General features: G+C 36.0%; 1 protein-coding gene across 1 annotated transcript in view; it reads left to right on the forward strand.

Moving 5' to 3' along the window:
• Nucleotides 1–7,057, forward strand: part of kcnk9 (potassium channel, subfamily K, member 9) — a 53,332-nt gene extending 46,275 nt beyond the window's left edge. The window contains exon 2 of the mRNA XM_058753796.1: nucleotides 3,049–7,057. Within this exon, the coding sequence (XP_058609779.1) occupies nucleotides 3,049–3,971 (923 nt within the window). The 3' untranslated portion in view covers nucleotides 3,972–7,057. The remainder of the gene's footprint in view (nucleotides 1–3,048) is intronic.
• The last annotated feature ends 5,376 nt before the right edge of the window (nucleotides 7,058–12,433 follow it).

The raw sequence follows: 12,433 nt of genomic DNA on the forward strand, positions 1-12,433 counted from the left end.
ACCAGAAATCATAGTATAAGACTTAGTTTTATTAAGCACTAATTTATTATCCAAAAGCCAATCCTGTAAGATATTAAAATCATACTGAAGAGATAACTGAATATGTAAAATATCAGAATTAGATACATATATGACGGTGTCATCAGCATAAAGTTGAACACTACACTTATTGAGAATTAACGGTAAATTATTAACTAGTATTGAACCTTGGGGCACACCTCTTTGTTGAACCAAAAAAATCAGATTTATTCCCATTTAATACTACACATTGTTTTCTATTATGCAAATATGAATTAAACCACATAATTGCATTTTCAGACAGACCAATAGCATAAAGTTTATCTAAAAGTAAATGTCGATCAACTAAATCAAAAGCTTTGGACAAATCAAGAAAAATAGCACCTGTAAGTTTACCATTATCAGCAGCTGAAAACACATCATTAGTAAACTTAAGTAATGCAGTAGTTGTAGAATGATTGGATCTAAAGATTGATATGGTGATAAAATATTATTAATACTTAAATAATCTGAAAGTTGTTTATATATTATTTTTTCCAAAACTTTAGCTATAGAACATATAATAGATATAGGTCTGTAATTATTGAGATCAAGTACATCACCAAGTAAAGTGGAGTAATGCGTGCACTTTCCAAATAACTGGTATCTCACATGTAGACAAAGACAAATGAAATAACTCAGCAAGTGGATACATAAGAATATGAGAAGATAATTTAAGAAACTTGTTTTCAATACCATCCAATCCAGCACCACTAGTACCACTTAATTCATTAATAGCATTCTGAACTTCAACAGGTAAAATCTTCCTAAATTGAAAAGAACTACTACACGAAAAAGTATCATATATAGTACCAGTATTCAAATAAGAATCAGATTAGCTTAGAACAAACAGAAGAGAAATGCTGACTGAATGATTGAGCAATAGATAAAGAGTCATGTAATATAGTATTGATAACTCTAATTTGATTAATTAAATGTTTATCTGAAGCACTGAATATGTTTTTAATTTTATTCCAAAAATACTTTGGACTTTTGTTTTTCTATTTCTAATTTTTTCTATTTGCAGTGCGTTGAGCTCTCTTGGCCACCGTAGTTTAGGGTTCAAATCGCGCTATAGGTATGTGGAAAATAATGCACAGCAGTCAGTTTTAGCAAAACTGTTCACATTTATATATATAGGCTATATATATATATATATATATATATATATATATGTGTATATGTATATGTATATGTATATATATATATATATATATATATATATATATATATGTGTGTATATGTGTATATATATATATATGTATATGTATATCTATATGTGTGTATATATATATATATATATATATATATATATGTATGTATATTTATATATGTATATGTATATATATATATATATATATATATACATACATACACACGTTATATGTAACATATATTTATAGTTTCACTCTATATTAGAGAGTCTTTGGAGCAGACTGTGTGATGTTTCACACTATTAATTGTATTCAAAAACACATGTAAATCTTGAATCTACTATAATATAATTAACTTTTTATGATTTATGTGTTGCTTTCGGCTACGTGTGATTAGCCATTAATGACAAATATGCTATTTTGCCTTAAGATCTACTGACTGCTGAAGCTAACCAGCCAAACAATGAGCACCTGCTGTAAGCAGCACAGGAGAGATACAAGCGGCTCATGCTTTTTTGGCCAATCAGAAAATGTTCTTAGCATGTCAGTGTTAAGGTTTGTTAACATATATATGGTGGGTGGTTTTTGTAAGAAGGCTTTTGATTAAAGGGACAGTGTGAAGTCTAGTGTAAGTTAGCAAAATGTCTGAAATCGCTTACAGCAACTTTAAGCAAGCCTGTTAAAAACACTTTAACCCACTATGTTTCAAGCTACTATCACACAAACACGCACGCCAGTGTAGCTACAGCTCTTTGAATGATACCTTCTTAGTGCTAATGAAAGAGGGAGGATGAATACTTGCCTTGGCATAGTGAAGTGGGATGTAATACATTTTTACTATAGTCTTGTCACTTATTTTCTTGCTCATCAGCAAAGATTGTATTAAAAAAGGCTCGCTGGCTTCGAGTGAGTCAGCGAATTTAGCCTTTTTACTTCCAGATAAAGTCTAATTAAGCTAAAAGCTTTACTGGCTCCACCATCCTTTCTTCTTTCTTTCTTTTCTAAACCTGTAACGCCTACCTTCCTGTCTCGCCCCCCTAAGAGGAGGGCCAAGGGGGCAAGAGAGGAAACCTGGCACTAATTGGATGCCCCCCTCTAATCTCTGAGCCTAGAATAAGATCAAAGAGGCACCTGGTTTGCCTGACCTATACTCAGTGTTTTGGCTAAGAGAGTGCGTGACTCAGCTCATATTTTCTGCCTGAGTGTGTTTACAGGTGAAGCCAAAATCTGAGGAACTTTCACTTCTTGGAAATCGACTGATTGGCTTCTTGGAAGTTGGTGATGATAGAAGTTATAGAAATTGGCTGGTCACCAGAGTACAATTAGATTAAAGCGTGAAAGCACATCGTGTTGCTAATTTCTGCTTGCCGATATGGAATCCGTTTTTGAATTCTGGAGCAGTTGACAGCAGTTTCTTGGTTCTACTTTGCTACTTTGTAATTTAGCTAACGCTTTTATCCAAATTGGCATACAGCACACTTATCCACGGATAATCAGTCTAAACAACTTGAGAAAAGTGCCTTAATGGTTTTTGTAGCACTTTAGGTAAGGAAACCACTGTATTTGGTCTTTGAGTCGATACAGTACTGTATATGACTCTTTAGAGATGAAAATGTGATGATCAGTGCATCTCCAATGATCAGAGCTATCCAATGGCATCAGTTTGTGAAAAATTACTGCATTTTTCCCTGAAATACAAGTTAAAAATCCAGGTGTTGTTTCACACCTGCAACATTTGGTGACCAGCCCAGATCTTTAACCAGCAGTATTCTCAGCATACTCCGTTTTGTTGTTTCTTGTCATCTTTGATCTGATCACTTGTCTCTTTGGTCCTCAGGTTATGGCCACGCGGCTCCAGGCACAGATGCTGGAAAGGCATTCTGCATGTTCTACGCAGTGCTTGGGATCCCTCTGACGCTGGTGATGTTCCAAAGCCTCGGCGAGAGAATGAACACCTTTGTGAAGTACATGCTGAAGCGCATCAAAAAGTGCTGCGGGATGCGCATCACGGAAGTCTCCATGGAGAACATGGTGACCGTGGGCTTCTTCTCCTGCATGGGAACGCTCTGCATCGGCGCAGCAGCTTTCTCCCACTACGAGGACTGGAGTTTCTTTCAGTCCTATTACTATTGTTTCATAACGCTCACCACCATTGGGTTCGGGGACTTTGTAGCCCTGCAGAAGAACAAAGCTTTGCAGAGAAAGCCCCTCTATGTGGCGTTCAGCTTCATGTATATCCTAGTGGGGCTGACGGTCATCGGGGCCTTTCTCAACCTGGTGGTCCTTCGTTTCCTGACCATGAACAGCGAGGACGAGCGGCGGGACGCCGAGGAGAGGGCTTCCCTGGCGGGGAACCGCAGTAGCATGATCATCCACATCCAGGAGGACACGCTGCAGAGGAGTCGACGGAGACGAGAACAGCAGCAGCAGCGCTACAGAGCTGAGGTCACCGATCTCCAGTCCGTTTGCTCCTGCATGCACTACCATTCGCACGAGTTCGGGAGCTCGGTCGGCCTCGGGTTGGGAATGGGAGGAGGAGGAAGCGGTGGTGGCACATTTCCGCACCAGAACTCGTTCGGCTCCCAGTTGAGCCCTCATCAGTACCATCACTACCACTCGACAGTGTCCTACCGCATAGAGGAGATCTCGCCGAGCACGCTGAAAAACAGCTTCCTTCCCTCCCCCATCAGCTCTGTCTCTCCCGGGCTGCACAGCTTCACGGAAAACCTCCGGCTGATGAGACGACGTAAGTCCATCTGAGGACCGTCGGCAACCGCTGAACACACATATCCAATGCTGCTGCTCTACCAAACCTCATTCCGGCACTTTTTCATCATTTTCTGGCTGACGTCGGACCAGCAGGACATTTGATTGCTCGGTGGATATATCGGAACTTCGTAAAAAAGCATGAAGCATGGATATCTATTTTTGCAGAACATCGCCTGGGCCTTCTTCGCCCTTTTGAGCAGCACCCAAGTGGATTTGGATATAATTCTACCATCCTGATATCTTGTCAGATGACGCACACTTGCATTTTGAATAATACAGAAGGAGATAGATATATATATATATAATTTTTTAAGGGACGTGTGAAAATGTGCGTTTTATCAAACAGTGAGCAACCTCTGGTTCTTTCTTGAGATTCAAGTGCCACACCACCGAAGGAGAAATAATGATAAAACTGATTTGAAAAGGACTACACAGTATCAGGTATTGTTTTATATAAGCAATTCTATTTAAGAAAAACGAGACATTGATTCACATCATGCCAAAATATTGTTGCCAACCATAGCATGTGCATTAGCTGTCGTTTGATGTGCGTCATCGTTTCCGTTAGCCTTTTTGTTTTCTGTTTGTGTTTGTTTAATTTCGATCTAAGGTTTTCTGTAAATTATACATGTATGTAGAGACTTTCCAAGTGCGTTATATTTAGAGGTGACAGATGAGAGACAGCAAAAGTCGGTTGTGTGAGGAAAATATTTGCATGTGCTTTGTGCAAACTGGTATGCGTATACTGTCACGAGGCGAAGCGATAGCACTGGATCCAATAATAAAAGCAAATAATCCTTTAAAAAGTATTTTTTGAAATGAAAGTCGAACTAAACATCCAATAAAACAGGGCCTCACAAATGGGAACGTAACGGCATTGCAGATGATTGTTATTCGTCATTATTTATATAAATAACAGCACGACTATTATTCCATTGTGAACAATCAATGTATAATGTATGCTAGCCCTAGCAATGATTGCTTTTCTCTCAACCATAACCATGGTATTTATTTGAATGAGACTTATTTAAATGCATCAATAAAGACAGTTATTTATATATTTTACACTTTGATGATGTCTTCAGAGGATGCCCTGCAAATGAGATGGTACCTCATAGGCCTAAAACTGCTCTGATGTTGATTGAAAAACATAGTGCACCTCTTTCAGGAATGGTCTGGATGTAATCAACAGTTCTCATTCTCTGCTTGCAGTAGGGAGTGTTTTTGTTCACTAACCAAATTGCATCTCTGATATAACAGCAATCATGTCACTTTTCGGTTTTAAACGAAATCTTTTTAATTATTTTACTGTATTCTGGATATAATATCTGAGTATCTGTGGGACAGTTAGGATCATCCAATAAACCAGAGTTGGAGTCAAGACCATACCCTACAAGACACAGACCAAGACTTGACGCTTTGAGGCCCAGAATCACACCAATACCTGTCCAAGTATGAGTTAATCCATTGCAATGAACTAAAATAGAAAAGATGCTGGATTTATTGCAGTGTTCACATTGTGCAGTGGCTAAATAGCCGTTCAAAGCCATAGGCATTTCGCTGATGTTCTGTTATCATGAAGGTACCTTGTCATCTTTGGTACATAAGTTGACTCTTTTCTTAGTCCATAAACCAAGATGAAATCTTGACCTAGATGGAGCAATGCACCATTTGTGTGGTCTTGATGGGTCTTCAAGACTCCAACTCTGACAATAACTAACCAATAAAATAACATCGCAAATAACAGCTAAGGGATTTATTTTAATGGATGTAGAAGGCTGTATTGATTGTTTTTTTTTTGTTTTCTTTTCTTTGATAGGATTTGATGGCCATTTCATTCCACCAGTTTTAATTGAGAGTTGGTCTCTAATTTCAGTTCTGTTGACCGAATAAATCAGAAGCAGTCAGAGCGGTGACGTTTTCATCTAAAATCCAAGACTCTTAGGCAGACGACCAATAATAAATTAGATGAAATGTGACACAAAAACCGTAAATCAGTTATTAAAAAATTAGCCAAACGTTTCAGGTGGTAAGTGACGTTTGGACTGGACCCTTGCCAATGTTTTCTTGAAAAATAAACCTTAAATAATTGTCTTGATGTGGATAACTGAGATATGCAAAGCCCAAAGTGCCCGCTAAAGTAATTCGGTTTCAGACAAGACTAATTAATGAGAGAAATTCCAGAGGGACTCCGGCGCTCCCATGCACTCTTTTAGTCAATTTCCGAGTCTGCCAGTGGGAAGCGGTTTCAGGCTCAAACAGCTCACCCTTCTAATACCAATCAAATTGACGTCTGACATTGTGGATTTCACAGCATATGTTGCAGCACTCATGTAAATTTATGTAAATCGCTACCATTTTATAATATTGTACAGTGCATATATTGTAAGTAGTTATATCCTTGACAAATTACAAAGGCATATTTTAAACTCAGATGCATTCCCATTTTTACAGCATTCAGCATACTGTATGTGCCTTGAAGGGGTATCTTTCAAATGTGGAGTTTGTATTTCATTAAGGCACATACTTAAATTCATATTCAGATATAGAAGCAAACAAATTAAAATACTTCATTGTCAAAGCAAAAGCTCCCCATGTATTCACATGGAAAACATTGCATCAAATAAAACCAAAGCAACTAATCCTCACGAATGCCGCCGCCGCCCAAACAATGCACAAACATATATTTTAGCGTAAACACTGTCTGAAATACGTTCATTGTTTCACTAGCACAACAAAGAAGCTTTATTTTCCACTTTTTATTGGTTGTCACTTTAACCTATGTATGTACATGATGGTTCCTGGGGTCAGGACAGAATAACATGTATTTTACATCAATAAACTGTACTTGCATTCTATATATAATAGCCTGATGATAATTACTCAGACAGATGAGCTTGTATGTATGGGTTAGATGAAATGTAATAACTTTATGATTGGCAACAGATCCAATGCTGTGGAGGGACACTGACATAAATTGTGTATCCAAATCAGTCCTCTTTACTTAATTTATAAGATAAATATAGATATATCATTTAATAATTATTATATTAAAATGCAAAATTATTATTATTGCTATTATTATTATTATTATTATGGGGCAACCAGACTTAAAGGAATAGTTGACCCCAAAAATGGCTGAACATGTATTAGTTTATTTCTTCATTGGAATAGATTTGGAGAAACTTAGTATTGCACTATAGATCCACTGCAGTGAATGGGTACCGTCAGAATGAGAGTCCAAATGGTTGATAAGAACATTACAATAATCTACAAGTAATCCACACCACTCCAGACCTTCAATTAACATCTTGTGATGTGAAAATGTGCATGTTTGTAAAAAATAATTCCATCAAGATATTTTATAACTTTAAATCATCACTTCTGGCCAAAATACAGGTCCACAATCCACAATAACCCCTATTGTCCTCACACAACAAAATCCTCCAACATATTTATTTAGAACTGTTTTGGACTGCTTTCTCTCATAAATGTTGCTTGATCTGTGCATATTTCTCTCCTGATTCAGACAAGATTACTTTTTCACTGGAGGAAGCAAAAATAAAATGGAAGCTACGGTGGTCTTAATAATGAATTTATCACAAAAATGCAGCTTTTCACTTCACAACATGCTATTCGATGGACTGGAGTGGATTTCTTGTGATGTTTTTATCAGCTGTTTGGACTCTCATTCTGACGGCACCCATTCACTGCAAAGGATCCATCGGTGGGCAAATGATGTAATGCCAAATTTCTCCAAATCTGTTTTGATGAAGAAACAAATCACATCTGTCTGTTGATGGCCTAAGGGTGAGTACATTGTCAGCAAATTTTCACTTTTAGGTGAACTAGCCTCGGCCTTCCCTAATAATTTAATTGTCTATTGCAGTTTTGCATTTGTATTTTTATTTCATCTATCAGCAGAAAAACAGAGTTGTTTTGACCATCTCTTTTTCATTTGTTTACTCTCAGCTACTATATTTTTGTCTTAATGCTACAGGAATATTTACTATTAAATCTGTCTGTCCACCCACAGCAGCGTGATTCATGCTGCCGTATAAATATGATTATTCACAATAATTACCACATGTTGCTCTGTATTCATTTCTACAATAATCTCTATCTGCAATAGAATGCATTATCAAGTGATCTTTTAGGATCCCACTGCATCAAATAATCTGTGTGACCCTGTCCGACTAAAGAAGGGGATCCGTCATGATACGGATTCAAACTCCGGACTGTCAGAACAACATACTGTTTATTGTTTTTGCTTTTATTGGAAAAACTTGCAATGAGCATTTAAATTTGTTTGTTTGTCTTATTTGTTGTGTGTGCATGACATAGTGTGGCCGGCTGACCTCTTCTCATGACTGGGGTGAATTAAAAATTTGAATTAAAAAATGTCAACTTCCCTCTTTTGCTTACCGAGTGCTCTCTGATTGGCTGAGTTTCTGTATCATATGACAATTTGCATAAACATGCATTAGTTTTATTTGTGATGGCAAGTATATGCACACTTGTTTTATGTACTGAAAAAGTGTTATTTTAGTATCCTTAGAAAAAAGTATTAGATTTGATATATATATATATATATTTTAATTAGTTTTTATTTCTGTATTTTCCATTGTAATTTTAAAGGTTTAATTTTATTGTGTGTGTTTTTTTTTTTTTTTATGTCTATACAGTTTATACATTTTTATTGCAGTTGTAGTTTATTGTTTTGGTACATCAAGTAAAAATGTTGCTTTGGCAGCTGAAATAAGTTCAAGGTTTTGTTTTTATTTTATTTCAGTTAACAATATATTTTAAAATTTCAGCAAATTTGTTTAAATATAGGTAGGTTCATTGTTTTTTTTAGTATCACTGAGATACTAGTATAGTTTATATATATATATATATATATATATATATATGTTTTTTCATTTTTAAACAGTGTTATTCATGTTAAACAGTGAAAATGAGAAATGTTGCTGGTTTTATTGTTTGTTTATTTATTTTTAAATCCTATTTTCAGTTAGTGTTTATTTCAAGTAACAAAAATATATTTTCATGGTTTTAGTTTTTAGTTACAATAATATCTGCGTCACACTTGTACTAACACAATAAGCATTCACATATGTGCACATAACTTTTTGACGATTACTTTTGCAAGTCTTTTTCTGTTTCCAGTTTCTTGTGTTCCCATATGTGCTGCCAATAAGCGTGCGGAGCGTGCATTCTCTCTGGGTCCAAAATTAGTCTGGTTTCTCAGTGCATGATGGGAGGTGAGAGGTGCTGCTATAATCGGTGGTAAATCAAAGCGCTATCACACCACACAATTCCTCCCACCTTATCTCTCACATCAGGATCTCTACAGCAGCTGTCGAGAGCCGTGTACGAGTCCTTTGTGTGCCATACAGAAAAATCTGTAGAATTCCTCAAGATGCCATTTAAACTTTAACTATGGCGAATAAATCAAATGCTGCAACGTTTATTGCTGTATACAGTCGTTCTGCAGTGGTTATGTACTCTACAAATAGAGGATCTCAGAGTAAACAGAAGATCTCATAATGTGATCAACTAATCAAAACAGCGTATCAACAGATCACACAACTTTGCATAAAATCAAGCAATGACATAAAATATAATTTTCCACTTTTGATGATATTTTATTGCTAATGTATTATGTTTTATGACATGAATCTTGGATTACACACACACACACACACACACACACACACACACACACACACACACTAATCTGGTTAGCTAGTCATGTTAGTTAGGATGGTGCTTTCTGTTGTTGTTAAACTGGGAGATCAGCTAGACCAGATCATCTTAACCAAGCTGAAACAGAAGTTAAACCATGTAAAACCAACTAAAATTAGCAAAACCTACACTATTTCAATACATTTTTTCTCTCAGTAGGTTTGTATCTTTATTATGACTAATTCACACTTTAATTTCACACTTGAAATTGTTAACCCCTGGTCATTTAACCCTAGATTAAATTTATTTTAGTCATACGGTTCATATTTTACCCTGATTTATTAATTTAGACTGTACTGGCGGTAAAATTTGAGGTTATTGTCACAACAACTCTTAAAGGGATAGTTCACCCATAAATGAAAATTCTGTCATCATTTACTCACCCTCAAGTAGTTCCAAACCTGTATGAATTTCTTTGTTCTGCCGAACACAAAGGAAGATATTTTGAAGAAAGTTTGTAACCAGGCTGTTTTGGGGCACCATTGACTTCCATAGTATGAAAAAAAAAAATACTATGGAAGTCAATGGTGCCCCAGAACTGCTCTGTTTTCCACATTCTTCAGAATATCTTTCTTTGTGTTCAGCAGAACAAAGACATTCATACAGGTTTGGAACTACTTGAGGGTGAGTAAATGATGACAGAATTTTCATTTTTGGGTGAACTATCCCTTTAAGAAGGCCTCATTATCTGTGGTTAAAAATGCTAAAGCTATCCTTAACGGTAGGCCTATTGTTAATGCTAAAACACTTTCAATATTTTAAATGTGAAACAACATTTTTAACATTTTAACCCAGGTACAAAGCTGCCTAATTCTGCGTAACTCTCAAAATCAACTGTACGATATAGTCCTACCTGTATCTCTGACTTCCAACCATAAAGATTTTCCATTAGGCTATTTGACGCTCAGAAGATGACATACAGTACAAAGAAACATGCTAACATTTGCCTGCAGGTGTTCGTTTGTCATCACAGACGTCTTCTTGAAACCAAATTGCAGGATAAATGTTGCTTTGCAATGCTAGAACTTCTGCAGGTGTACGATTATCAGCAAAGAAGGCAATTTATACACCTGTTTCTTATCACGTATATGAACCATGACACATTGATGCATTTTATTTGCTCAAAAGTGAATGTTTATAATTAACACTGTATATCACCCTGCTAAAAAAAAAACCTGCCAAAGGTACTTTAATAAATAATCTGTGGAAAAAGGGGGGAAACATGGTCGCTTAAATTACATTTGCACAGAATCTGCTTGTTCGGAAACTTTATATATACAGTGTATATATATATATATATATATATATATATATATATATAAACTTATTGCAAATATATAAAGACTAACAAACACAAGTTTTTAAAATAAACACATTATTGTGCATTCCTGTGGTGGATGCTAATGTAATTATCGTTCTTGGTGTGAACGGGCCTTAAATATATACAGTAAGCTGTGCAGAGAGGAAAGATAGTTAGTGTAGATCTACTGTAGTGTGATTTAAGTGAGAGCAAACCTGGCTTATACACAGTAGAGCTAACAGAGGCAACATCACCTACTCAATGTGTGAAAGCTAAATGAAGAATAGTGAAGGAGCAAGACTTTAAGAGAGAGAGAGAAGGAGCTGAATGTGCCTGTGAATTTCACCGCAAGCCTATTTGTGGAAACCACACTCATCTTGAGTGGAAGAATATGAATCTGTCGTTTTCTGCCAATAAAAAGTGTTTGCCTGTGTTTTAGTGAGTGAGAACAGACTGCGTTTGTTCCAGACAGGGAGCTACTACATCTGTGGCAGTAAGTACGAACTCTAAGTTTTTATTAGCACATGTATATTTCATCATGCATATTTCAGCGCAGTAAAACTTTAATAAAAAAGATAGATCTGGGTGACCATACGTCCTCTTTTTTCCCCGGACAACACCAAGTTTTGGCATAGTTTTGCCTACTGACATGCTCTCTACTGTATGTATGCATTATTTGCGTTGCTTTGACCTATCTTCTTGCACACCACAATTGGTTGATTACGAACAATTCCTGCATGCTATTGGTCAAACTACTTTTTAGTCATACCTTCAGAAAGCATGAAAACAACAGGAGAACAAAGCCAAAAAAAAACAATATTTTAGCCGGTTTTTAAATCTGCCCAGAAGATGTCCTGGAGAAAGAGGATGTATGGTCACCCTAGATTCACATCAACTTAAATGCTTTTATTTTTACTCAAAATGAAAAAGCAAACATATGCAAAAACTGTAACAGTATCTCAATACTAAAACAACACTGTCAGTTACTCACTGTAATGCCACTTGTGGCTTATTTGCTTTACTCTACTAAGCACACGTTTTGTATTACGCAGCAGTTTTGTAAAACAGCCATTTGAAAAAAAAGTGTAGATTTATAAGATTAGCAAGTTATTACATGTAAACATGATATTTTTGATTTCACTGCACTAAACCATCATTTTCTTTTTTTTAAATGTGATGAAAATCTTAACATTTTTACATCAGTCTAGTATTTGTAATATGTTTACAGACAAACCATGTTCAAATTCATCAGTCAACACCATTGTTGAGGATTTTTCCATTAAAACTGCAGCGTATCAAAGACAGTCTCAAATTTCTGTCACAAACATGTAACCAATCCTGTCAACTTAAAGGGCAGGCCTTTAATATCATTAGCATATCTTTACATAGGCCTATAGCGTTATTA

Source organism: Onychostoma macrolepis, chromosome 19 (genome assembly GCF_012432095.1).
Source record: "Onychostoma macrolepis isolate SWU-2019 chromosome 19, ASM1243209v1, whole genome shotgun sequence".
NCBI classification, from domain to species: Eukaryota; Metazoa; Chordata; class Actinopteri; order Cypriniformes; family Cyprinidae; genus Onychostoma; species Onychostoma macrolepis.